The 26196-nt window shown below is 45.6% G+C and overlaps 1 protein-coding gene across 3 annotated transcripts; it reads left to right on the forward strand.

Annotated features, from left to right (window-relative positions):
* Positions 1–1795: 1795 nt before the first annotated feature.
* On the forward strand, positions 1796–24762 carry TSLIG2 (tRNA splicing ligase complex subunit 2). Of its 3 annotated transcripts, XR_016438413.1 has the most exons (6): positions 1796–2029; positions 2952–3118; positions 7434–7806; positions 11067–12752; positions 22373–22478; positions 24346–24762. XR_016438413.1 is itself a non-coding variant. In XM_090021069.1 (4 exons), the coding sequence occupies exons 1-4, from the start codon at positions 1832–1834 to the stop codon at positions 11121–11123; spliced, it is 795 nt and encodes a 264-aa protein (XP_089877195.1). In that variant the 5' UTR covers positions 1796–1831; the 3' UTR covers positions 11124–12938. The 3 variants fall into 3 exon arrangements, 1 of the variants encoding a protein (XP_089877195.1); XR_016438414.1 differs by lacking the exons at positions 22373–22478; positions 24346–24762 and having other exon boundaries at positions 11067–12007; positions 12324–12941; XM_090021069.1 differs by lacking the exons at positions 22373–22478; positions 24346–24762 and having other exon boundaries at positions 11067–12938.
* The last annotated feature ends 1434 nt before the right edge of the window (positions 24763–26196 follow it).

The following is a 26196-nucleotide window of genomic DNA, read 5'->3' on the forward strand; positions in this document are numbered from 1 at the left end:
TCTTACAGATTTCAGGTTTTGTGGTATTTTTCATTTTCCTCAGAGGCACTGTGTAGTGACTGTAGCTGAGACTGAAGATATTGACTGGCATGGGCCAATGTTGGGACTCAAAACCCCAGAGGTTCCTGGTTAGAGAAGTTCCTGGCTTTTGTTTCTCCACTTTGGGTCAGACCAATCATTGTACTTGGAGTCTGGAAAGAATGTAACTCACTGTCATTGGCACTGACTTGGAAGGGGGGGATTTGCTTTCCTTTGCAATAGGGGATATGGTCCTCTTCCATCTTGAGTGTATTTTGACAAACAGCAGTGTGGCAAGACATTTGACAGTACCCTCACGAGCTGTACTTTACCTGTGGCAAGATAAGAGTGTTCGTGCAGTTTTGTGCCTGGGAGCTGTACAAAAGGCTTGTTCGTGCAGGTTAAGAATAGTTTAGACAGTGACATGTATGGGATGGTTTAGACTGGGATGGACCTAGAGCAGTCTGTTGACCTGTTGAAGTTCCTTTCAAATCTACTTTTCAATTATTCTGATCCATCTGATTGGCAGTGGTAGGTGCATTCTCAAATCATGACTCTATTCAGTTTTCTTCATAGAAACATGGGTATGCTGTACAAAAAACCCAAGACCAACATCTGCCCAGGTTCAAAACCAATACACATTGATCACATGTGCACACATCCACAAGGCATAAGACTGTCCTTCCAAGTGCATGATCTCTGGAAGTGCGTAAGTATGATTGCCTGCTCTACAAGCAGTCTATCCTATCCACAGGCTTGAAATTTATATAAAAAGTAGGGCTGGAAAGGACTTCTGAAAGCCAGCTTGTCTACCCCCTGCCTGAGGCCAGATCATCCCCACACAAACCATCCCATTCAAATCCTTATCTAACCTATTACTAAAACTAAATAGTCAAAACTATCAAACAACCACAAGGCATAGCACCCTACCCTGCTGCACGTAAAGCAGAGGACAATAGTGGCCAGTACCCTGCTGCTGAGATGGTTACCTGAGACCAAAGGTCCACAGCCCCCCTGCAGAAGAGCAACCCCCCGCCCCCAGTCTGTACTAGTCAAGTGGTTCCCTCAGCCCTGCCTGACTAGAAATGTTGCTGCCACTGGTTCATTACATGTATTACATGGAGAGAGAATGAGTGCATGTGTAAGCAATATTACACCCCAGGGAATTATGCACAGGAAAATTCAAAATTATATAAAATTGATTATGTTATTATTTACATTTCAGCTCATATCCTTAGTATCTGTTCAAAAAACTAGTTCTAAAAAAAAGTATGTCCCAAAAAATGAGAGAGTGCCACAAGCTTTCCTGGGCTGCAGCTCATTTCATCAGGTGCGGTGAAAGGACCTGAGGAAAACCAGAGTATAAAGAGAGAGAAATTAAGAGTAGCAAAGCCAAGCCGGGAGTGAGGGAAACAAACAAGCAACAGCCAGCCCCAAGGAACAAAAGGCGCCCCGAGCCAACCAACAGATCCTACTGCGGCCGGGACGGCGCACGCAGGCCACAGGCTCAACCTGAGACCCCGCCAGCAGGGGAGGGGGCAGAACCCGCCGCGGCACGGCCCTGCTCCGCCGCCAAGCTCGCGCATGCGCCCAGCGTACACCCCAACCTTTTCCCCACCCCGAGCGGCGCTCTGCGCTCAAGGAAAGGACTTTGTCTCCACCCTGAACAACACACGCGCACCTGCGCAGCAGGGCTCGACGCACTCCAACTCGCCCTCCCTTCGGAACTCTGCATTGCATCACTTCCTGTCCGTTAACGCGCCCCCCCCTTCGCGGGGCATTGTGGGTTACCGGAAGGAGTTTCGGCGAGGAAATGGCGGCGCGGGGCCGGGGTCGGGGCCGGAGCCGGAGTCGGGCCGGGACTGCGGCTGCGGCTGCGGCTGCGGCGACGGCGACGGCGACGGCAGGCAGCGGCAGCGGCAGCGGCGCGGGGCGGGCGCGGCCGGACCCGGACCTGCTGTTGCACCCGGAGCTGCTCTCTGAGGAGTTCCTGCTTCTCACTCTGGAGCAGGTGCGTTCCCGGCGCGGGTGGGGGACGCGAGCCCCTCCGGCGCGTAGTGCACGCAGCAGGGGGCGCTGCCGTTGCTTTGCCTCGGGCCCTGCGGTGGTTGGGGGCGGGACTCTTGGAGCCGCGGGTTCGAGGGGGGGGATGCTGCAGCCCTTTGAAACAGCCGGCTCCGAGCGCCACCCCCCTCGGTCAGCGAGCTCGTCATCTCCTGCTTTAGCTCCCTATGCTGCTGTTGGCGCCCTTGTTCCTTGTTCTGTCCCCTGGGACCACCGAGAAAAGACCATCTCCAGTCTCTCTGTAATGACCCTTTTTAAGTCTTTGCTCATAAGTCTGGCTGCCCAGGCTGTAATTGCAATTGGTTTCCTTGATGGTCTGGCCCAGGGGGTGGCCAGGTGCCACCTGGAGCACAGGCAGCCTCTGCGTGGATGGCATGAAGCAGGTTGGGGAGTGGGCAGGTAACACAATGGCAGATATGGTGGGGAGCAGAGGAAAGCAACGGATCAGGCAAGGGAAAGGGAATTGGGTGGTGCTTGAGGAGGCTTCTTGCATTTTCAGGGGGTCAGAGAAGCAGTCTCCAGGTTAACCAGACCTCTGATCCTGCACTTGGATCCGTGAAGGTACAGCCTGGGATCCTAAGAAGCATTATTCAGCTATTAATGATCTACCATTAATGGCTCTTCAGAGGTTTTTAAGACTCAGGTAGACAAAGCCTTAGCTGGGATGATAGAGTTGGGCAAGGTCCTGCTTTAAGTAGGGCTCGATGACCTCCTGAGGTACCTTCCAACCCTCATTTTCTGTGATTCTCTGACTTAAGACATAACGTGGTGTCAAGTATTTGTTACGCTGACTATTGAAAAAGGAATTGTGAGTAAAAGTACTTTGCTCAAAAGCTTTCCCATCATAATTCTTTTCTTCCTGTCTACAGAAGAACATACCAGTTGAAAATGATGTAAAGACAGATAAAGATGGTCTTACTGATCTCTATATTCAACATGCCATACCATTGCCTCAGCGGAACTTGCCAAAAAGTAGATGGGGGAAAGTGATGGAAAAGAAAAGAGAACAAAATGAATGGAAAAGTGAGACAGAGAGGTAATTTAACTGTTCTTTTAGCTCCTGGATAGCTTTTGGGGTAATTTGCAGTTAGTTTAGCCTTTCTCTGCCCAATTATCAACACTGTATAGCATTTGTAGAGGATGACATATGCGATAAATTCCATTTTGTATCAGGGTGTATGTCAGAATATATTACCCTAGCATAAAATTCAGTGTCAGTGTTGAGATGTGTTGTATACTTAGCTTTTTGTGTAGCTAGGAGCTACAGAAGCTCTCAAAGTACTTCATAAAGAAATAGTCATTCCTGTTTTCAGATGGAGATGGGAAAGGTTGATACTTGTGATCATTAATATTTTTATAAGTAAACATTGTTCTTACTTGGTAGCATTCAGTAGCAAAACATGAGTTCATTGGCAGTTAATTACATAATAGTAACTGTACCTAGTAAGTGTGCAAACATAAAAGTTGGGAATGTTGATTTTGATTTGCCACAAAGGTTTGTTTATTGGACCTCGTACATAAACAGAAGTTGCTTTTCATTAAAGTTGTTTTTTGCTTACAGCCTTTATAAATACTCTTTGACCAGAAAATAAAGTTGTCAGTTTTTTGCACCCTTGCAAAGTGGTTGATTTAGAAAGACCTCCCCATGCATTGTGTTGCTTGTTCAGGACCTGCATGAAGTTCAGCTTCACATGAATGCCAAAAGAAACAACTAGATCAACTCAAAGAAATTGTGGTTATTCATTCCAGTATAGTACAGCTGGTCACTCTTATAAATGAGTTTAGCAAGGCTGAAAACAGATCTGTTACTTGCGTTAAATCTGTTAAATTCTTATGAGTAACTCATGTAACACTTTCACCACTGTCAATATTTCAGTCAGTCATACTATTTTCTCTGTACACACAAGGTTATAAAAGCATTTTGACAAATATTTCTTTCCAGTTACATCTTGGACATTGGTAGTGTTCTGAAAGAGCTGTCAACGGGAACTGCTTTTTTGGTTCAGATATACAAACAAATACATCAACCAACCTCTCAGAAATACCTCAGCCTTGTTCTCTCATAACATGAAATTCTTGCATAACAGCAACATTTTACAGGTTATATGTTATGTGTCCATTTCTAATCATTACAAGTGGAACTTGCTTTATGCGTAGGCACATTTTATGATAAATCAATTCATATATGGAAACTGGAAAATGTGTAGACTTACTTAGATTACTACTGTTTATTTTCTAGAGGGCTGCTTTATTAAAGTTGCTTTTGTTAAGGTTTAAAACACAGTATGCTCAAGTTACCAGTTACTGTTTGAGTACTTGTTGCAAATTAGGCATTATAAGTCCCTTATTAGTCATTAGTCATTTTAAGTACTTTAGTAGTTCACTGCTCAACATGGACTTGAATAGTATGCTTTCTGAAAAACTGACCATCTTACTGTCAGCATTAATGCACAAAGAACTTGGAAATGAGTTGAAAGGAAGCTGCTGAAGCTTCTTGGAAGTTCTAGACATAAAGTAGTTTCAGTAAGTACAGCTAAAACATACTCAGACAAAACTTCAGAATTATTGGCTGTCTGTATTGTCTTCAAGGTGATTCTGAGACTGCTGCCAAGAAACAAGTTACACCTACCTGCTCCTGATCCATATATATCACTTGCAGAAAAACGTTGCTTTGTCACTTTTTGAATTGTATTCAGGGATGCTGTCTTAAGCTTGCTTTTGAGACAGGCATTGGATGCGCCTGGCATGGTTCCAATAGTGACACAAGACATTTTTGCATGCAGTGATTCAATGAAATTTGCTTCTCAGAATTGTTGTGAGGATGATATAGACATGTCCATTTAACATCCTGGTGAGATGAGACTTCGCAGACCTTTTAGGAGTAAATATGTCCACTCCTTATAGTAGAATGCAGTTCTCTATCTAGAGTGTAGCAGCATTTGGGGAGCCCATAAAAAGGCTCTCCTGTTGCAGTCAATTCCCTGAGTCTGAGTGCTGCCATGCCAAGGGGTGATTTGGTAAGGTGGGATTAGGGTCTACCAGCCATGCCCCAAACCAGTGTGGCGGTATTTTAGGTGTGAGACAGGTTTGCCTGTTTGGAGCTTCCTGGAGGAAAGAATTCTTCCCCCAGTCTTCCAGACTTGGAAGAGGTCTTTTAAGCACAGTACAGCTGTTCAAACTGTTGGGGCCAAAATTTATTTGACAGTTTACACCTCTCTACTGTTTTAGGATAGCTGTAGGCGCATCAATTTGCATTTAGTTTGCGTTCAGCAGGTAATCTTAACAATGTCACAGGTTAGAAATTGTTGAACTGAAACCTGAATTTTGCAGAAATTGAGAGAGTTCCTTGCCTGATAGGAGAAATAGATCTAGACCCAGGTCCAAAAAAAAAAAAAGACATCGAAGCACCGTAATTCTGCTTGGGTCCAACCAAGAGTGCCATTCTCAGAATCAATTGCTAACTTCTTAAGTGCCTAAAATCCAGTATTGATTTCATCACAATACACAGCAGGCACTGTTAGCTCAAAACATGGTGGCAAAAAGAGTTGTTTTTACATATTATGTTTACCAGCTCTAATTACTGGTCTCTACCTTGGTTTAAATTTATCCCTGGTCTCCGAGGAGAGTACCCAAACTACCAGGGTGTACGCTTGGCTAAGCTAGTAGCACTCTCCACCCGTTTTGTTGAGGCTGGTCATTCATGCAATCCCAAGATCCCTTGTAGACTCTTAATGTTTCTTGGGAAACTCTGTATATAATCTAGCTTGTTGTCATTTTAGAGAAGAACAAAAGTGCGGTAACCTTTCAAATATACTATACTTTGTGCACAAGAATCGCTGTCAAATAAGTGTGCTTTTAAAGTTGTATGTAGCTTTTGAATACTACACTCCTGGTTGGCTGAGAGAATATTTGATAGAGTGATTTAATGAGGAGTAACTGTTCTATCTTTATGTTAAGGAAAGAGATTGACACAGAAATTTTTGCACAGTGATACCTTGGAAGTAGGTTTATGCATTTCTGCTATTTGAATGTGTTTGGTCAGGATATTGGTGAATAGGTGTTGAGAGAAAGTTTTCAGAAAAAGGTCTGAGTGAGCAAGAGATATTACATTTTACTTCAACTTGTGTGCAGGTTCATTTCCTTAGGCTCTTTCAGTGATGTACTATGACATTAATTGTTGATTTAATGCATACGATAAATATATGAAAAGCTAACCTGAAGCAGAGCTTTGATATGACCTTAATTGCTATTGCTCCATGGCTGCAGGATGTATGTTTATTCTTGAACTGTCATTAATTTCATTTTTAAAGAAATTCTATCTTTCGTCATCAAAACCACAAATCAGATCGCTGGAACCTTTTGGATATTAAAGCTACCAGCAGCTCCCATTTAGTTGCTAATCTAATGGTGTTGTAATTGAGTCAGATGGCTGCCACAATGTGGCTTTAAAGCATGACAGTATGTGGACTGGGCCTGACACTAGTGATTCTCGTTGTTGCTTTGTTAATAAAGATGTGTTTGTCTAAAATATAGGGTCTAAACTTATGTGTTCAACTGCCTCTGATATACCACTATAGTTGAAAAATAGCAGTATGAGGTTTTCATGAAATTGTCACAAATGCACAATTAACGATATTCTGACACTGCAAATCATTAATTAAATGTTGTAAATTTGTAAATTCACTAAGTACAATGGTTCTTTTATCAAATTCATCCCTCCATGTTGGGTGTCTTGTGCAAAGGAACAACTATTAACCCTTTCCTTCTTTTTTTGTCTGTTAGGCTGTTTCCTTTTTGATCTTAACTCTTTGATATAAATAACATCCTAGTGTTCATCTTCTAGAATCCATTTCTTATAATGAAAAAAATCCAATCTGACTCGATAGATTTAGAAACACTAGTTATTCTAGCAGAAATAATCAGTTTAGTGCCCTGGCTCAGGAACAAATTATTGTAGATACAACCCATTAACTAATAGGACTGTGAGTAAATGTAGATTTAATTTTTTTTCCAGAACATGTATGGATCTTAACTTACATCATTTGCATCTCTTTAAATACTTAACTCTTTGAAATCTGAAACAGTACTACATTTCTTGGTACAACTGGACCTAAAATAATGTCAAAGTAATTTTATAGTTGTAATGAATATAAGTCATTGCTTGGAATTAGTTTTTTGTTAATTAGTTTGATGTTTGTTATAATCTGTATTTGGTTCTACTAAATATTGCAAAGTAGGATGAGAGCACATTTTTTAACTATATCCTTTTTTATAGCTCAGCCCTTGAGGCACTTACTGACTCTCGATAATCTAATCTGTATTCCTGAGAACTTTAAAATTTGTATTTTCAGTGTCACAGCTGTAGAAGGATCAAGGAAGCGACCACTTATTGTATTTGATGGCAGTTCAACAAGTACAAGTATAAAGGTGAAGAAGACAGAAAATGGAGCCACTGATCGCCTAAAACCACCCCCAGCAGCAAGCACCACCAACACTGTTAGGAGACTATCAGTTCCTTCAAATGCCTCAACGTACATTTCACCCTCCAGTTTATCACAGGACGCTAAACTAGAAACTAGGAATAATGAGGCAGAACAGAACAGTGTGCCAGTGACTAATAGCAACGTATTGGCTAGTCTAAAGGTATCGCCTATGACCCCAGTAGCAGGAGCTACAATTGTGAAATTAAAAAGAACAGCTCCAAAGGAAGAATCTGAATCAATGGTATGTATGTGACAGCAGTGGGTATAGCTTATTACAATTTTTCACTGAAACTTGCAGGTGTGCCTCACAAATGTATAGTGTTTCTTTTAGACCTGTATAATTTAACCTTAATTTTACCTGATTATTTTATATTGTGGGTTAATGTTCTGGATTATAGTAGTATCAGTGTCTCTAATCAGGATTAGACAAATTAATTTTAAGCAGGGATTTGAAGAGTAACAGGAGTTGGTCTTGGTGTTTGCAGATAACTCCTTCCATTCATGAAGGCTGGCATGGAAGAAGTGCAATTATGTGTTTGAAACATTAATGAAAGGTTGTGGAAGGCCAGTGGTACAAGGAGGACCAGAAGCAGGAGCTCTCATTGAAACAGTGTATGAGATAAATAGTATTGAAGTGTGTGAAGACAAATGGATTGTGCTTAATGCAGTGGAGAAAGAAAAGCCCAGAGTGTGATGCAAAGAAGTGTGAAATGTTCCCAGCAGCTGACTAAGGAAGTTGTTTGTTTGTTTGTTTGTTTCTTTGTTTGTTTGTTTGTTTTATTTGCAACATTTTAAATTGTTAGAATGAGTAGGGCAGGATTCCATTTATCACCCTTACTGTAATGGAAGCGAGGTAAGCGGCTCAAGCATAATCTTTGCTGTGTGACTGGAATGAGAGGGCACCATTTTTAGAGCTACTTTGTAGGAAGTATCAGCAAGATTCATTGCCTGGATGTGAGAATCTAGACAGCAATGTGTGAACGTTACAAGTTTAAGTGACAGGAAGGACATTGCTGTCCCTAAGTTTGGAATCCTCTCAGAAATCTGAAAGAAGGATTAAGCATATCTGTCCTGTGGGATACTGAAGGAGTGATTAGTGAAGATGAAAGGTCTGAATTATGAATAGGACAAGTGGTAACAGGACTTGAAGTGAAGAGGAGGCAACAGTTGATAGCAGCTGACAGGCTGAAGATGAAATTGGAGTAATATAATGATTCTAAACTCTGACCAAAGAGTGATCGTTAGAGTCTTGTTGAAAGCCAGTCCATTGTAGGGCAGGGGCCAGAAGCCGCTTCAAAGGTAACTTATTGTATATACTTTCTAATGCATTACAGTAAGGTATAAGCTTTCTGCCTAAGGACTTTTATCCCAAAAGAGTTCAAAAGATTTAAATTTATTATCAGCCGGTGTCCCTTTCAAAGAACTACTTCACGTTCTGTTGACATGTGGTCATATTTGGTACAACCGTGCACAAGTTTTCATGGAAGGAGATGGAAAACATTTTTTTACTTGGAGGTATTTGAGAACACAGAGGTTACATTTTTGCTCTCTTAAATACACTCCCCTTACAGTGTCTCATTGTAACAGATTTCAAAACATTCTACAAAAAGAAACCAAAAAAACCCTGTTGTTTTTGTTCTAAACATGTCGGAATAAATGAATATGAAGTTTTCCACAGAATCTTTGTTGAATATTTTTATCTTTATTTTGAAAGACAGCTTCCAAGCAATATTTTAAAGGCATACTAAAGCAACTGGCTCTGTACTGATCCAATAGGAAGAGTGCTGCCTGTTGCAGATATCATTATTTCAATATTCTTTAGAAGTATCCTAAATACTGACTTATATCCAAACCTAAATGGCTTTGATTTGTATGTGGCTGTAGTGCAGCATGTCTAGATGTTTGCGTCACCCACTGAATGTTTGTACAGTTTAAATTGATATTCAATGTTCTGTATTTTTGATATGCTTAGTCAGTATCTTTACAGTTTAGATTTGGTTTCATTCAAATTAATGCAGACAACTTTGACTCCAGTGAGGTCAGGTACCTAAGTATTTGATTGTATGTCTAAATTTAGGCAGATGTTTATTGATCTTGCTGAATTGGGCTGTAATTAATGAGTGATATTACTTTATTTGTTAATCAGTGGCTTCAAACTTTAGGGAGGAAAGGAGGAAGGGAATGTAGGTACCCTCAGGACTAAGCAGCTTTATCTAATTCCAGACAGTATTTAAGGGTCTGCCAACAGAACTCAGATTCATCATATAGCTTCAGTTTGGGAGTGTAATGTTCTTGAATTCTTGCCCTGAACTCTTGTGTATTACTGGTTGTTCAGCAGCTGCCATGTTCCAGCTGAGGGAGTTGTATTATGGCTGTGTGCAAAAGTATTGCATGTGTAAACTATGTGGAATGAAGGGTGTGATATAAATGGAAGCTCGCAGTCCAGATCTGGCCCATGGAATCATGTTATCCAGCCTTCCAGGTTCTCCATACTACTGAAAATTGGGTGGCAGGGAGCAATGGCAATGGTAATTGCCCTGCTACTAAACTTCTGGACCTGTGGGAAGCCCAGCAGGCCAGCGTGCACTAGATTGGGTACACGGGGCAAGGTAGGATCTATACAACACAAGGCAAATCAGGGAAGTAAGGCCAGATCTGGACATGGGGCAGATCTGGTCTGTGGACTGGCCTGCGCCACTCATCCAGCCCATGGGGCCATAGGTGAAGACTATTAGATTATCTGTCAAGGTGGTTGTATCTTCTGAAGTGGTAAGAGGTTCCTGTTTTGCTGAAGCTTGCTATGTAAGCTTATGATAATAACAAAGGTTTTTGTATTCTTAAAGTGGCCTAGAACTTTCAACAAATGGGAAGCACTAGGTTGGAAAAGCTAATAATTAGTATCAAACCTTTTTAACGCTGGTCTTTGGCAAATGATTCTGCTACTGCAAAACCCAGTAGATTTCCTGTACAGGGGCAATAGCTGTTCCAAGGTATTCTACTGCTGCTTGTTTTCAAGGTGTAGTCTTGGTCTTTAAATTGTCGGTGTGATCTGTGGCCAATTAACCTTTAAAACTTTGTTATACAACTTTTCAATGGCTGAGATTCACTAAGTTGTCAGAAATAGTCCTCAGGTTTGCCAAAAAACACTTTTTTAAAGTTTAGATTATAAATTGCTTCTCTGGAACTGTTTCTAAATTGCATTTTATTTATTTATTTAGTGAAGAATACTTCTGGTAAATTACAGGTGGATTACTAAAACCAAGACTGCATGTAATGGGCTTACAAAAGTTTAAATTTTATCAGCCTTTAGGTATTTATTTTTTTTTAATTGTTTTTTACCTCTAGGGGAGACTTGCAGTATTTTCAGTTCCTCCACAAGATGGCAGCATAAAACTGCTGTAGTTATTCACTAATGTACTGAAAGTATACTAGATCTGGATATTGTACACTAAATGTTGTCTTGTGCATATCTGACATCAGTTTATTTTTCTTTCGTTTCAGAATGACCTAAAACCTACGGAAGCAAAGAAAAAAATCCAGCATGTAACATGGCCATGAATTATTGGAAATACATTTGTATCATGCCTATATTTCAGAACAGATAAGTAATATTTGAACAGTTTAAGTACACTTTTCTTTATACAGGTATTCAGATTGCTGTGAAATTTTACAGGTTTACAAGCTCCCTGATATAAAGCCGGAATCATATTCTCACCAGTCACCTTAAGAGTGTTTATTGTCTTGCACTGAGAATGGTTCATTTTCCCCTTTAAAAGGTGGGAGTGTTACAAGATATTAAAAAATCAGCTTCTGACTTCTCAAGCATACAATAGTTCATCTCCTGCATGTCCCTACAGAACACCTTTTATGGGCTTATAAATTTTACTATTTTATGCTACCCAGCAGAATCAGTCTTGTAGGTTACATCCTGGCTAAGTACCTAATATAGTTTTTGGGATTCCAGGTGGTTTGCGATTGTGCATCCGAACTGCTTAGCTTTGGAGAAGTAGCTACATAAATGATAGAATATAAAACCATCCCATTGACAGGTTTTAATCTGTAGAAATGCATTGCTTTTGTTATACAAAACAAAACCATAGAATTTTATATCACTTAAAAAGTAAGCTGGTAATAAGAGATGAACTGTGTGACATCCTCACTTCAAATTGAAGTTTCTCTTATTGACATTTGAAATAAAAAGGCACAGATGGAAGCACATTATGAGAATCTGTTGGTATGAATCTTTGAACAAAAGTAATGAATGGATTAGTGCCATGCTCTTATCCACACCCACAGTATATATAAATGTATGTATAAAATGTGTGTGTATGTCTGGCAACTTTTTCTTGTTTTCCTAATTACAGTACTGTTTGTAAAACATAGGGGAATCCTGTGGAATACAAGCCTACACTTTCTTCACTTATTGATCCATTTGAAAGGAGGTAAAAAATATGACATTGAGAGAATATGATACATGCTCTAAAGCGGGGGTTAGCAACCTACAGCCTATGGGGTCATTTGATCTGGCTTGTGAATGTGGGGTTTTGGCAGTGGGGAGGGCTTTCTCCCCAGGCCTTTGTGAGGAGAAGTCACCACAGGAGCTCTGCTTGTGCTGCTGTAGAATGAAGTGGCATCTGGTTCCTAGTACCCACCCAACTGCCAGCCTCAGACCCATGCTGGGGCATTCTAGCCTGCAACCTGAAAAGGTCGCTAACCACTGCTCTAAACAATGTTTTGCCTCTTCCCTTCTTTTGACAGTATATAATAAATTACTGGATTTCTTAATCCAAATGGATTTATCTGGATTGTTGTTCATGTGACATAAGACTTTGGATCCAATCCTACATCATAAAGCTCCTGTTAAGTTCGGTGATATATGATGAAGCCTGTTAAACCCACTTTGTGCGTAAGTGGTAGGTAGTAATGTGTCGGTACTCAAAAAGTAATATTATGAAAGCTATGTCTGACCCATATTAAAGTTTCACTGTTAAATTCAAACTTGATGAAATTCTCTTGGTGACTTAATTGACTCATTGAAGATGCTGTCATTGTTTATTTGAAAGCTTATTAACCTTTTAAAATTTATTTGTATTGAAAATGTCAGCGATAGTCCACATTAGATACGAATGACAGGAGTTCCCCATTCACTGTTGTGGAATCAAAGGCACTTCTGAATGCTGTAAAGTGGTAAGAATGTGTGTTTATAATACTGTGTGCTGTTCCCTTTTACTAAACATTTGTGCAGGTTTTGTACTTAAGTACAGCAATGTTTAATGTAATGTAAATTTTATATGTAAAGAGTTCTTTTTAAGTAGCCTTATCCTATTTAAATAAATTGAATTAAAAGTAATATTAAGTGACATGGACCTGTTTTCTACATGTGTTTATACCTGTTTATTTGAAATAGTTCTGTTTTAGTGAACTTGAAAACAATGAGCCTACTTATTGCTTGGAACAGGGGTCAGCAACCCCTAGCATACATGCCAGAGCATGGCACACAAGGCTGTTTTACTCAGCCTGTCAGCACCAGTCTGGGCTCTGGGCAGCTGCTGCCAGCCGTGGAGCCCGGCCTGTTCCCAGTAGGTGACTGGGAGGCTGTAGGCAGCCTCAGCTGCATGACCAGCAGTAGCTACCCAGAGCCCCCGGGGCCAGGTACAGCTGGGAGGCTGCAAACAGCTGCACTGGGCTCTGAAGCCCTGGCATCAGTTCTGTACTGCTGGTGGCTGCATACGCGCTTCAGAGCGGATAGCAGGGGAGGGCATGAGGCAACATGACCCTGGCCCCTCCCCTGCTGTCTGCTCTGAAGTGCACATGCAGTCACCAGTAACATAGAGGGTAATGCTGGGGCTCTGGAGCCTGGCACAGCTGCCTGCAGCCTGCCTGCTGCCTGCTACTGTGGCCCAAAGCCCAGGCCAGCTACAAACAGCTGTGCCAGGCTTCAGAGCCTCAGCATCAATTCTGTGCTAGTGGCACCTGCATGCGAGCCTCAGAGCAGATGGCGGGGGAGAGGTTGGGGTTGTGCTGCCTCAGGCCCCTCTCAGCCATCTGTTGTGAGGTGTGCGTGCACCTGCTGGCACAGAGCTGATGCCAGGGCTCCAGAGCAGGGGTGGCACCAGCCTCTTCCCAGTAGGGGACCTTGGTCAGGGCTGGGCTTGAAGGCTCCATCCCTCCCAGCACTGCTGCCCACCCATCTGCCCCACTTCAGCCAGCTCTGAGCCCAACCCACCACTCCCCCACATCAGGAAGAGGCTTGTGCTGCTCCTGTCGGGAGCACTGCATCTCTGTGACCTCAGCTGTGGGGGAGTGGCTGGGCAGCAGCTGAGCTAGGAGGGGTGGCCATGGGAGGGCTCAGGTGAATTTTGCAGTGGCTATATCCCCTGCAAACTGCTCCCCTAGTGTCGCCCCTGCAGCTGACTGATGGGCAGGCTCTGGGTTGGGGCCTCTGTGGCCTGTGCTGTAGCCCAGGGGCAAGCTTCCTAAGGAAGCACAGAGGCTGCAGGGACCTGAGGCATTATCATATTTGTCCTGTGGCCCAGCAGCCTGGCCACATGTATGTGCATGTGTGCACGTCTGTGTGTCTGGTTTTTGGGGTGTGTGTATGCAGGTATCTGTTCTGTGTGTGTGTTTCTGGGTTCTCTGTTTGCATGCATGTGGTTGTGTATGTGTGCATGTGCATATGTATGTCTGGTTCTCTGTGCACGCCTCTGGTTTTCTTTCTCTTTTTTCTCTTTTTTTTCCTCTCATCACAACATGCTTAAGAAAAAAAGAATATACATCAACAAAGGTAGTATATGGCACTCTTTTATTGTCATGAGGTTTAACATTTTTAGAAAACCTGGTATTTACTGTAAAAAAAAAAAAAAAAGATTATTAACTATATCAATATGTAGTGTGCATCCTGCCATGTACCCCCTACCCCAGTTTTGTTTTTCTGGCATGCCAGCATTCCAGCACCTTGCCATTAAGGCGTTGCGGGTTTTTTTGGCACTCCAGCCAAAAACATTGCCTACCCCTGGCGTAGAACTAAACAAATGTACAAGGTCAGGGTCTGAATGTCTCTAAAGTTTTTGAACTTAACAGTCTAAGGTACATTAAGAAGTCATTATTACGTGTAAAACCTAGTGTTCGTTCTTTTTGTTTTGCTTTGGTGATGGCATGGAGTTGTGCTGGATTTGGACCTAAACTTTGTACCATTGTAGCTTTCAGTCACTGGAAGTGCAGTGTCTGTCTTTTTGCCTTTTTCATATATTATCTGTCTTTGTCACTAACTCATCCCAGTCATAACAAAATTGCCTACATTTGGAATTAATACAGAGTAATTGTAACAACTGATTGTGGAGAGTCAATTAGATTATAGTTAAGCTCTTCCCCCACCCTAAAAAGCATAAATAAAATTATTAATTAATTAATTAACTATTAAATAAAAGTATGAGTGAAGACATGGGGTGTAGTATACGAAAATGATGGGAGGATATTGGTTAACATGATAGGCAATAAGCTCAATTCATCAGTAGCCCAGCTTTATAGACATTTTGATGAGAGTTTAAGGAGGAATTTGAAGGAAAATAATAAAGTTGCTTTGACATCAGTCAGGATAATAGGACTATTTAAACTACTGTGATATTTAAAAGAGCTTAAAGAAAACATGAGAGAAACTTTTGACCTTGGCTTCATAGCAGAAAGATACGGATGCTTATAGGAAGCTATTTGTTTGGATAGAGCGAGGAGATAGAGTTGTGGAATGGGATGATCATGCTTCATAGTTTCTAGGGTTGGAAGGGACCTGAGTAGATCACCTAGTCAGACCCCCTGCCATGGCAGGAAAGAGTACTGGGGTCAAACGACCCCAGCAAGGTGTACATCTAGCTTCCTCCTAAAGACCTGCAGGGTAGGAGCCAGCACCAGTTCTTTTGGAAGTTGGTTCCAGATCCTAGCCGCCCTGACGGTGAAGTAGCGCCTGCTGATATCTAGCCTAAATCTACCCTCTGCCAGCTTGTGACTGTTATTCCGGGTCATTCCTGGCAGTGCTTGGGGGAACAGGGACTTCCCCAGTGCCTGCTGATCCCCCCTGACTGGTTTGTAACAGGCCACTAGATCCCCCCTCAGCCTTCTCTTGTGGAGGCTGAACAGGTTCAGGTCCCATAGTCTCTCCTCATAAGGCCTGCCCTGCTGCCCCCTGATTCATAGATTCATAGATGCTAGGGTCGGAAGGGACCTCAATAGATCATCGAGTCCGACCCCCTGCATAAGCAGGAAAGAGTGCTGGGCCTACATTACCCCAGCTAGATACACATCCAACCTTCTCTTGAATACCCCCAGGGTAGGGGAGAGCACCACCTCCCTTGGGAGCCCGTTCCAGACCTTGGCCACTCGAACTGTGAAGAAGTTCCTCCTAATATCTAATCTAAATCTGCTCTCCTCCAGCTTGTGGCCATTATTTCTTGTAACCCCCGGGGGCGCCTTGGTGAATAAATACTCACCAATTCCCTTCTGTGCCCCCCTGACGAACTTATAGGCAGCCACCAGGTCGCCTCTCAACCTTCTCTTGCGGAGGCTGAAAAGGTCCAGTTTCTCTAATCTCTCCTCATAGGGCTTGGCCTGCAGGCCCTTAACCATACGAGTGGCCCTTCTCTGGACCCTCTCCAGGTTATCCGCATCTTTCTTGAAGTGCGGCGCCCAGAATTGCACGCAGTACTCCAGCTGCGGTCTGACCAGCGCCCGATAGAGGGGAAGTATCACCTCCTTGGACCTATTTGTCATGCATCTGCTGATGCACGATAAAGTGCCATTGGCTTTTCTGATGGTTTCGTCACACTGCCAACTCATGTTCATCTTGGAGTCTACTAGGACTCCAAGATCCCTTTCCACTTCCGTGCCACCCAGCAGGTCATTTCCTAGGCTGTAGGTGTGCTGGACATTTTTCCTCCCTAGATGCAGCACTTTGCATTTCTCCTTGTTGAACTGCATTCTGTTGTTTTCTGCCCACTTGTCTAACCTGTCCAGGTCTGCTTGCAGCTGTTCCCTGCCCTCCGGCGTGTCCACTTCGCCCCATAGCTTAGTGTCATCCGCAAACTTGGACAGAGTACATTTCACCCCCTCGTCCAAGTCGCTGATGAAGACATTAAAGAGTATCGGTCCAAGCACCGAGCCCTGCGGGACCCCACTGCCCACACTCTTCCAGGTCGAAACCGACCCATCCACCACAACTCTCTGGGTGCGACCCTCCAGCCAATTCTCCACCCACCGGACTGTGCAGTCATCCAAGTCACAGCCCCTTAACTTGTTCACCAGTATGGGGTGGGATACCGTGTCAAAGGCCTTCCTGAAGTCCAAGTATACGACATCCACCCCTCCTCCTGCGTCGAGGCGTTTTGTGACCTGGTCATAAAAAGAGACTAGATTGGTCAGGCACGATCTACCTGCCACGAACCCGTGCTGGTTTCCCCTCAGCATAATTTGTCCTGCCGGGCTCTCACAAATGTGAGCCTTGATGATTTTTTCAAAGATTTTGCCAAGGATGGAGGTGAGACTGACTGGCCTATAGTTACCCGGGTCCTCCTTCCTCCCCTTCTTGAAAATGGGAACCACATTGGCCCTTTTCCAGTCCTCCGGGACTTGACCCGTGCGCCACGAGCGTTGAAATATTCCCGCCAGTGGCTCTGCAATGATGTCGGCCAGTGCCTTCAGTACCCTCGGATGGAGCTCATCCGGGCCTGCCGACTTAAAGGCATCCAGTTCCTCCAAGTGACCCTGCACCACCTCAGGGTCCACGCATGGAAGTCTGGTGCCTTGCTGCTGCCTCCCTACACTCCCAGTGAGAGACTTGTCATGCCTCTCACTTAGGAACACTGAGGCGAAGAACTCGTTGAGGAGTTCAGCCTTGTCCCCTCTGTCCGTCACCAATTGTTTCTGCCCATTTAGCAGGGGTCCTATTCCTCCCTGGGCCTTCCTTTTACTCCCTATATATCTAAAAAACAATTTCTTATTGTCTTTTACTTGGGTTGCCATCCTCAGCTCCATGGTAGCTTTGGCCTGTCTAACTGCCTCCCTACAAGCACGAGCAGAAGAGGTATATTCCTCTTTGGTGATCTCTCCCTGTTTCCACTTTTTATGTGCTCCCCTTTTGGCCCTTAGTCTGCCCAGGATTTCTCTGGTCAGCCAGGGAAGCCTCCTGGCCCCTTTCCCTCTTTTACCTCGCACGGGGATCGTCTCGCTTTGTGCGAGAAGGATAGCTTCCTTAAGGCACAGCCACCCTTCTTGGGCTCCCATCGTTTCAAAACTACTACTCTGCAGTGCATCCTTCACTAATCGCCTGAGTTTGCTGAAATCAGCTTTCCTAAAGTCCAGCACGTTCACCCTACTGGTTACCTTACCCACTCGACGCCTTATGTTGAATTGTACTTTTAGGTGATCACTGTCCCCCAGATGGCTACCGATCTGTAGGTCCCCTACTATGTCATCCCCCGTTGCCAATACCAGATCCAGTAAGGCATTCCCCCTAGTGGGACCATGTACCTCCTGCGTCAGGTGGAGGTCCTGTACACAGGTTAGAAACCTGCGTGAGCGGTGGGACTTTGCTGTCTGTGTCTCCCAGCAAATGTCCGGGTAGTTTAGGTCCCCCATGACCACTGCCTCTTTAGCTTTTATGGTCTCTGAGAGTTGCCTCAGGAGCCCCAAATCTATTTCTTCCCCTTGATGTGGGGGTCTGTAGCAGACCCCTACCACCAAATCCTTTTCTCCTTGCCCCCCATGTAGCCTAACCCACAGTCCTTCTACTTCCTCATCCTTTGATTCTGTCTTGATGAGGGTTGATGTATATTGCTCCTTAACATAGAGCGCAACCCCTCCCCCCCTTTTCCCCACTCTGTCCTTTCTGTACAATCTATAGCCCTCAATATGTACCGCCCAGTCGTGGGATGGATCCCACCAGGTTTCCGTCAGCCCCACTAAGTCGTAGTCGTTTAGTGCAACCAGGAGCGCTAGTTCATCCTGCTTGTTCCCCATGCTCCTAGCATTAGTATATAGGCACTTGAGCCCTGTGACTGGTGCTTTTGCTACCCCCTCGTTCCAAGTCCTAAAGGGCTTTTTGTCTCTAACCTTCCCGTTCCTTACCTGTGCCGTATTGCTGTCCACCCCCTGCCTTTCACGTTCCCAAAGCTCTCTTTCTTCAGGCTGGGCTGTCCTTGTGGGTGCCACCTGGTTTGGTGGTCCACAGCCTCCCCCACCCTCATCTTCCCCTCCCCCCGACGAGCCTAGTTTAAAGCCCGCCGGAGGAGATCCGCCAACCTGGAAGAAAACACACGCTTACCTTTGGGGGACAGGTGAAGCCCATCCCAGCTGAGCATGTCCCTCGTTGTAATGTGTGGGTTATTGTCCAGGAAGCCGAAGCCTGCCTCGAGACACCACTGCCGAAGCCGCCAGTTGGTCTCTCGGATGCAGTTCTCATGCCGTCTTCCACGTCCGCTCACTGGTAGGATGGAAGAGAATACCACCTGTGCACCAAATTCCCTCAGCACGCTGCCGAGAGCCTGGTAGTCCGCCATCAGGTGATCGGGGGTTCTCCTGGCCGCATCATTAGTACCCACATGGACAAGGACCATGGGGTAGTAATCGGTGGGCTTGATCTTGGCCTGGATTACCTCCGTCACATCCTGAATCTTAGCTCCAGGCAGGCAGTAGACCTCTCGTGCTGAAGGGTCCTGGCGACAAATGGGCCCTTCTATACCTCTCAGGATGGAATCGCCTATAACGAGCACGCGTCTCCTCCTCTTCTGGGTCCTCTCGGATCTCTTGATCTGTTTGGAATGTGAAGAATGTGGCATTTCCTCCTGCCCAAGGGTTTCCTCCTCCCTTTCCATCTCCTGCAGAGTCGCCAAGGCCTCGTACCTGTTCTCCAGTCGGACTGGAGAAGCTTGTACCTGCTCGCTGCGAGCCGCTCCGGTCCTGGCTATGACCGTCTGCCACTTTGCCGTGGAGGTCCTTCCCTGGGCTGCTTCTTCCTTGGGTGCCTGGTCCTGCAGGGAAAGGAAATAACTGTCAATTTCCTCCTCCGTCTCCCTGATCCCCCTCAGCCTGCTAACCTCCTCCCGGAGCTCCCTCACCTGTGCCTCCAGAGCCCTAAGCTGGGCACCTGCCGGACAGGTGTGGGGGCTCCCAATCTCTGCCCCCCCCGGCCCTGCTGGGGATCCCCCGCAGGCCGGGAGGTAGGGGGACATCAGCTTCCCCATGGGCTCGGTCTGGGTGGAGGCCTCAGACCAGCCCCGGTTAGCCTTGTCCCCCTGGGCAGAGGCCCTAGCAGCACTCCTCGTAGACACCATTCTAAGCTGCTGTTTGTAGACCTGTGTGGTGTCTACGTCCTACCCGTACAGGAGTCCCACTCCTGGCCCTCCCAGCCCGCCCGCCGGCGCAAACCAGGCTCCCTACCGGCTCAGCTATATGGGACCCGGAGGGCTTCCCCTCCGGATCTGGCTCAGCTGTGCCGAGGCCCTCCGCCCCACTTACCTTCGGGGGATCAGCTGCTGCTGCCCCTGCTGCCGATTCCTCTGCTGCTGCCGCCGCCGCCGCCGCACCCTCTGGACCCTCTCCATGTTGTCCACATCCCTCTTGAAGTGCGGCGCCCAGAACTGGACGCAGTACTCCAGCCGCGGCCTGACCAGGGTTGCATAGAGGGGGAGTATCACCTCCTTGGACCTACCTGAGATGCATCTGTGGATGCATGACAAGGTACGGTTGGCCTTCCTGACTGCCTCCCCACACTGCTGGCCCATGTTCATCTTGGAGTCAATGATGACTCCAAGATCCTTTTCTGCCTCTGCACTGACGAGAAGGGAGTTCCCCAACCTGTAGGTATGGTGCCAGTTCTTCTTCCCCAGGTGCATCACCTTGCACTTGTCAGTGTTGAATCCCATCCTGTTCTCATCCGTCCACCCTTGTAACCTGTCTAGGTCCAATTTGCAGCCTATTCCTCTCTTCTAGCGTGCCCACATCCCCCCACATCTTAGTGTCATCAGCAAATTTGAACAGGGTGCTTTTTACCTCCTCATCCAAGTCACTGATGAAGATGTTGAAGTGTGTGGGCCTAAGGACCGAGCCCTGTGGAACCCCACTGCCCACATCCCGCCAGGTTGAAAATGACCCATCCACCACCACTCTCTGGTTGCGGCCCTCCAGCCAGTTGGCGACCCAATTGACTGTGTGGGTGTTGACACCACAGTCCCCCAGTTTCTTAATGAGAATGGGGTGAGAGACAGTGTCGAATGCCTTCTGGAAGTCCAGGAAGACTATGTCCACTGCTACCCCTGCAGCTAAGGATTTGGTGATCTGATCATAGAAGGCCACCAGGTTGGTCTGACAGGACCTGCCACTATGAACCTGTGTTGGTTGCCCCTAAGCATGATCTCCCCTGCTGGCCCCTCGTGCATATGCGCCAGAATAATTCTCTCAAACAGCTTGCCCAGGATCGAGGTAAGACAAACTGGCCTATAGTTTCCTGGGTCGTCCTCCTTCCCCTTTTTGAAGATAGGATCCATATTGGCCCTCTTCCAGTCCTCTGGCACCACACCAGAGCACCACAAGTGCTCGTAAAGCTGTGCCAGGGGTCCTGCAATGACCTCAGCCAGCTCCCTTAGTACTCTAGGGTGGAGATCGTCCGGACCAGCTGACTTAAATACATCCAGTCCCTCTGGAAGTTCCCTAACTAGTTCTTCACTAACCCTTGGCCTAGTTGTGCCTCCCCTGGGGCCTGAGGGGGGCCCAGCTCGGGGGTGACTGTTCTGGTCCCTGCTTAGAAAAATGGAGGGAAAGAAACGGTTAAATACGACTGTATGTGGGTTATAGATTTTACAGATTTTAAGGCCAGATAGGATTGCTAGTTCATCTGATCTAAAAGATACTTCCCTATCCAATCTTCTTTATTTACATAGTGAAGTATGTATAAATGGCTCTTTATTTAATAATCTAAATAGTAATTCATTATATCCAACCAACTCTGACTCAACTCCCCACTCTACCCTCAGCAAAAAAACATGTGGCCACATGTCTGTACACTGTTGAATTAAAACCGTGCACCAAGGTTTCTTCTGTTTTGTTAACAAATTACAATCATAGATACAGCCTTTCACCCTGGAAATAAAACCTGGATGGAGGAGTTTAGGGGAAGAAATTTTCAAGATGCCCCTGAGAATTTTTCTGTATTCTCTCTTGGGCTTCAGTATTGGCTTCTAGAGAAATTAGCCAAATAAACTCAAAATAGCTATGGTAGTCCAGGCAGTGTCTTATACCTCAACACTTGTCTTGGGTCTAGTACTGGAGTATCCAACTCACGGCCTGAGAGTCAAATCCAGCCTGCTGTGCTGTCATGCAATCTGCAGGGCTTTCTGTGGATCCATTCCCCTGCTGCCAAATTTCCAGACCCATGGAGAGCCCTAGGCCCTCTACACTGCTCCTGATCCTAACATGCAGGTCCAGATGGGGGCAGTGCTAGGCGCCAGGGCCTGATCCCAACATGCAGGGGGGCTGTAAAGTGGAGGTGCTGGGCTCCCAGGACCCAATCTCTGCATGTGGGGCAGGGAGGCGATTGGTGCCAGGTCCTGGGGTCCAGTGCTGGTGTGCGGAGCTTGATTCAGCTCACAGACAGGCCCTACATCACTCATCTGGCCCATGGGGCCAAAATGTTGAGCATCACTAGTCTAGGACATTCCTCTGTTTCCTTGGAACTATACTGGTACAGCAACTCCTGTTTAGCTATTTACAGAGCCTTGCCTTCCAGTCTTTGAAAATAAGTTATTTATGTCTTATGACTCTTGCAGGGGAGTGATGTTTCATAGATAAAGGGTCAGAAGGGACCTTGTAGATCTTCTAGTCTGACCCCCTGCCCTGGACAGGAGAGAACTGGGCTCAAATGACCCCAGCCAGGTAAACGTCAAGCCTCCTCTTAAAGACCCCCAGGGTACGAGCCATCACCACTTCCCTTGGAAGTTGGTTCCAGATCCTAGCTGCCCTGACTGTGAAGTAGTGCCTTTTAATGTCTAGTCTGAACCTACTGTCTAGTAACTTTTATGGCCATTATTCCTTATTAAGCCAGGAGGCGCTCAGGGCAACAAGGTCTCTCCCATTCTCCACTGGGCCCCCCCCAGTAAGTTTATAGACAACCACCAGGTCCCCCCTCAGCCTTCTCTTGTGAAGGCTGAACAGGTTAAGGCCCCATAGCCTCTTCTCATATGGTCTGCCCTGCTGTCCCTGGATCATGCGAGTGGCCCTCCTTTGGACCCTCTCAGTGCTGTCCACATCCCTCCTGAAGTGCAGTGACCAGAACTGGACGCAGTACTCCAACTGTGGTCTGACCAATGTCAGATCACTTCCTTGGATCTGCTTGTAATGCATCTGTGGATGCAGGACAAGGTACGGTTAGCCCTACTGACTCTGTTTTCGCATTGTCGGCCCATGTTCATCTTGGAGTCAGTAATGACTCTAAGATCTCTTTCTGCCACCATGCTTTTGAGAAGAGAGTTCCCTAGCCTGTAGGTATGCTGCTGGTTCCTACTGCCCAAGTACAGCAGCCTGCACTTGTCAGTATTGAATCCCATCCTATTTTCATTTGCCCACCCCTGTAGCCTGTCCAGGTCCTGCTGTAATCTGTCCTTCCCTTCTAGCATGCTCACTTCACCCCATATTTTGGTGTCATCTGCTAATTTAAACAGGCTGCTCTTCACCCTGTTATCCAAGCCACTCATAAAAAAATTGAACAGTGTGGGCCCAAGGACCGAGCCCTGGGGGACTCCACTGCCCACTGCCCACTTCCCTCCAGGTTGAAAATGACCTGTCCACCACCGTTCTCTGAGTATGACCCCTCAGCCAATTCGCAGTCCATCTGACTGTGTAGGCATTAATGCCACAGTCACGTAGCTTTTTAAGGAGAATTGGGTGGGAGACGGTGTCAAAGGCCTTCCTGAAGTCCAGAAAGACTACATCCACCGCAACACCTGTGTCCAGTGATTTTGTGACCTGATCATAGAAGGCAGTCAGGTTGGTCTGACAGGACCTGCCCCTAATGAAACCATGCTGGTTGCCCTTGAGTATCATACCTGCTGCTGGCCCATCACAGATGTGCTCCTTGATAATCTTCTCAAAGCGCTTCCCCAAGATTGAAGCAAGACTAATGGGCCTATAGTTGCCCGGGTCCTCCCTCTTCCCTTTTTAAAAATGGGGACCACATTGGCCTTCTTCCAGTCATCTGGCACCTGGCCAGAGCACCACAAGTGCTCCTAAAGTTGTGCCAGGTATCCGGTGATTAACCCCTGCCAATTCCCTGAGCACCCTGAGGTGGAGAGCATCTGGACCTGCTGACTTGAACACGTCCAGGCCCTCCAGAAGTTCTCTAACCAAGTCCTCCCTGACACTAGGCTTGGCGGAGTTTCTCCCAAGTCTGCCCTGAATCTCGGTAGGGGAGTCCTGGTCCCTGCACAAGAAAATGGAGGCAAAGAAATTGTTAAAGAGGTCTGCTTTCTCCTCTGGTGCAACCACCAGATTGCCTAACGTATCCTGCAGGGGCCACACATTACCCAGGGACTTCTTCATTCTCCCTCTGTATTTAAAAAAGGACTTTTTGTTATCCTTGATGCCAATCCTAGTTCCATATCTGCCTTAGCTTTCCTAACAGCCCCCTTACAGACCCTAGCGGTGGAGGTATACTCCTTTTTGTTGATAGCCCCTCCCTTCCACTGTGTGTATGCCTCCTTTTTGGCAATCAGGTATGAAAGCCTCTCCCTTCCTTTTCTTGTAGGGCAGGGGAGATGTATACCTGGATCTTCAGGATGATTGGGTTCTCTTAAGACTAACAGCTCCATATAGTGGAAAAGAAATGATACAGCTTTGGAAGAACTGTACATGCAATCTTCAAATATTGATTACTTTTTGCAGAGTTAACTCTTTTGTCCGTTTCAGTGATTACTTTTAACAATCAAATAAATGTTTTGTAACTGACGTGTAATTGCTGTATAATCCAAAAATGTTGGTGATTTTATGAACTCTGTGAGACTGTATGAGTGAAATGAAAATCTTTGTTCATTGGAGCTTAAGGATTTCCTCTATGAATGTATTGTTCTGGCTCGGAGGGCTAAAAGGCCAGGGAACCAAGTAGTGAAGGCAAATGATGAATCAAGATAAGCCACTCCTGCATAAATATCCGAAGGGAGACGGTTACAAGACAGCGGAGGAAAGTCTGGATTTTGAGTATCTCCAGCAAAAATAAAGGTTTATTTTGCCATACTGGAACTCCAGAGTTGGAAAAAAAACACTAAATAATTTTTAAAATTCCTTTGCGTGGATATATATCACTTGTTGTGATGTATCAAGAGGGCTGGGCTGACAGGGGAAGAGAGCACCTGTAGAAGAGTCTGAAAAAGTCAGGTGTGTTCCTTCAGCCAAAGAATGGCAAGCCTAAAAATGGTAAGTCCGTTTTCTCTTAAGTAATTTTGTTCTGAGTAAATTGTGCTTTGGTGATCACCGATCAGTAACCAAACACCCATCTCCCAGTAGTGTCGTTGCCTGTGAAAGGACAGAAGTGGCATCTGTGCCACGATCAGCCCTGTTGTAATATCACAATTGACACATGAGACTGCATGATGGGTGGGAGAGCTGTGTAATAACATCCCCACACTTGAAAGGACCAGGACAATTCTGAATTAGTTAGCTTTGGAACTTGGACAATAATATCTAGAACAGGACTGTCCAACTTCCACTGCTCCACTGCTGCTCCACTGCTGTGCATGCATTCTGGGCAGCTTGGCAGGTTGCATGCATAGGGGGGAAGAATCATCTCTCCACTGCGTGTGCAGCCCAGGCAGCCTGGTTTTCACCTCTCTGCAGACAGCCCATGCAGCACAGGCCTATTTCTGGTCACGCATTCACAGTTCCTGTCTTGTGTGCAGCTTGGATTTCCAGCATTCCTGCCAGCTAGCTCTGCACTTCCTGCCCCAGGAGTGGAGGTAGGAAACAGAAGTCATAGGTGGGTGAGGGAGCCTGGACACAGGTCACCTAAGCTGCCAGGGTGGTGAGGGCAGCAGCACCCCAGGAGACACCTAGAGGCCATGTGCTAACCCTTCGGGAGCTGCATTTGGCCTGTGGGCCCCAACATGGGCAGCCCTTGTCTAAAGCACTATATGTTTTGTACAAGATGAAATCTGTTGTTCATTTACCTACTTCTCTTTCATACAACTCTGAGTTCACGTCTCAGATATGATCTGGTTAAAACAGTGCAAGTCCAGATACATTTCAAAATTAGTTCAAATTAGACACAGGTGGAGACGCGCGTAAAACAATGTTTATTAATGAACGCTTTCTAGAGGTGGGGCAACATAAAGGGTGGTGGTTAGTGATGCATGAAATACTTTATTTCTAAGTTCATTTCCAACTATGGGTGAAATCCTGCTCCATCCACAGCTTGACTAATGGTGATTAGCAGGGACCTTGGTTTTCCTTTTCTAAAAATCACAATTTCTCCGATTTAAAAATAGAAAATTCTCTGATTAAAACCCCCCAAATCCACAATTAAAATGAAATGCTACTATATATACATATAGGTATCAGTTGAACATAATGTTTTATTGATATATTTACAATTTTAAAGTAATTT

This window comes from Crocodylus siamensis, chromosome 1 (assembly GCF_052110815.1).
Source record: "Crocodylus siamensis isolate JL-2025a chromosome 1, ASM5211081v1, whole genome shotgun sequence".
In the NCBI taxonomy this organism is placed as follows: Eukaryota; Metazoa; Chordata; order Crocodylia; family Crocodylidae; genus Crocodylus; species Crocodylus siamensis.

What these genes read in the sequence shown, in the direction of transcription:
- TSLIG2 (XM_090021069.1), top strand. Translation starts at nt 1,832, where the DNA reads ATGGCGGCGCGGGGCCGGGGTCGGGGCCGGAGCCGGAGTCGGGCCGGG. An exon ending in TGCTTCTCACTCTGGAGCAG is followed by an intron (nt 2,030 to 2,951) that starts GTGCGTTCCCGG and finishes TCCTGTCTACAG; the next exon opens with AAGAACATACCAGTTGAAAA. An exon ending in AGGAAGAATCTGAATCAATG is followed by an intron (nt 7,807 to 11,066) that starts GTATGTATGTGA and finishes CTTTCGTTTCAG; the next exon opens with AATGACCTAAAACCTACGGA.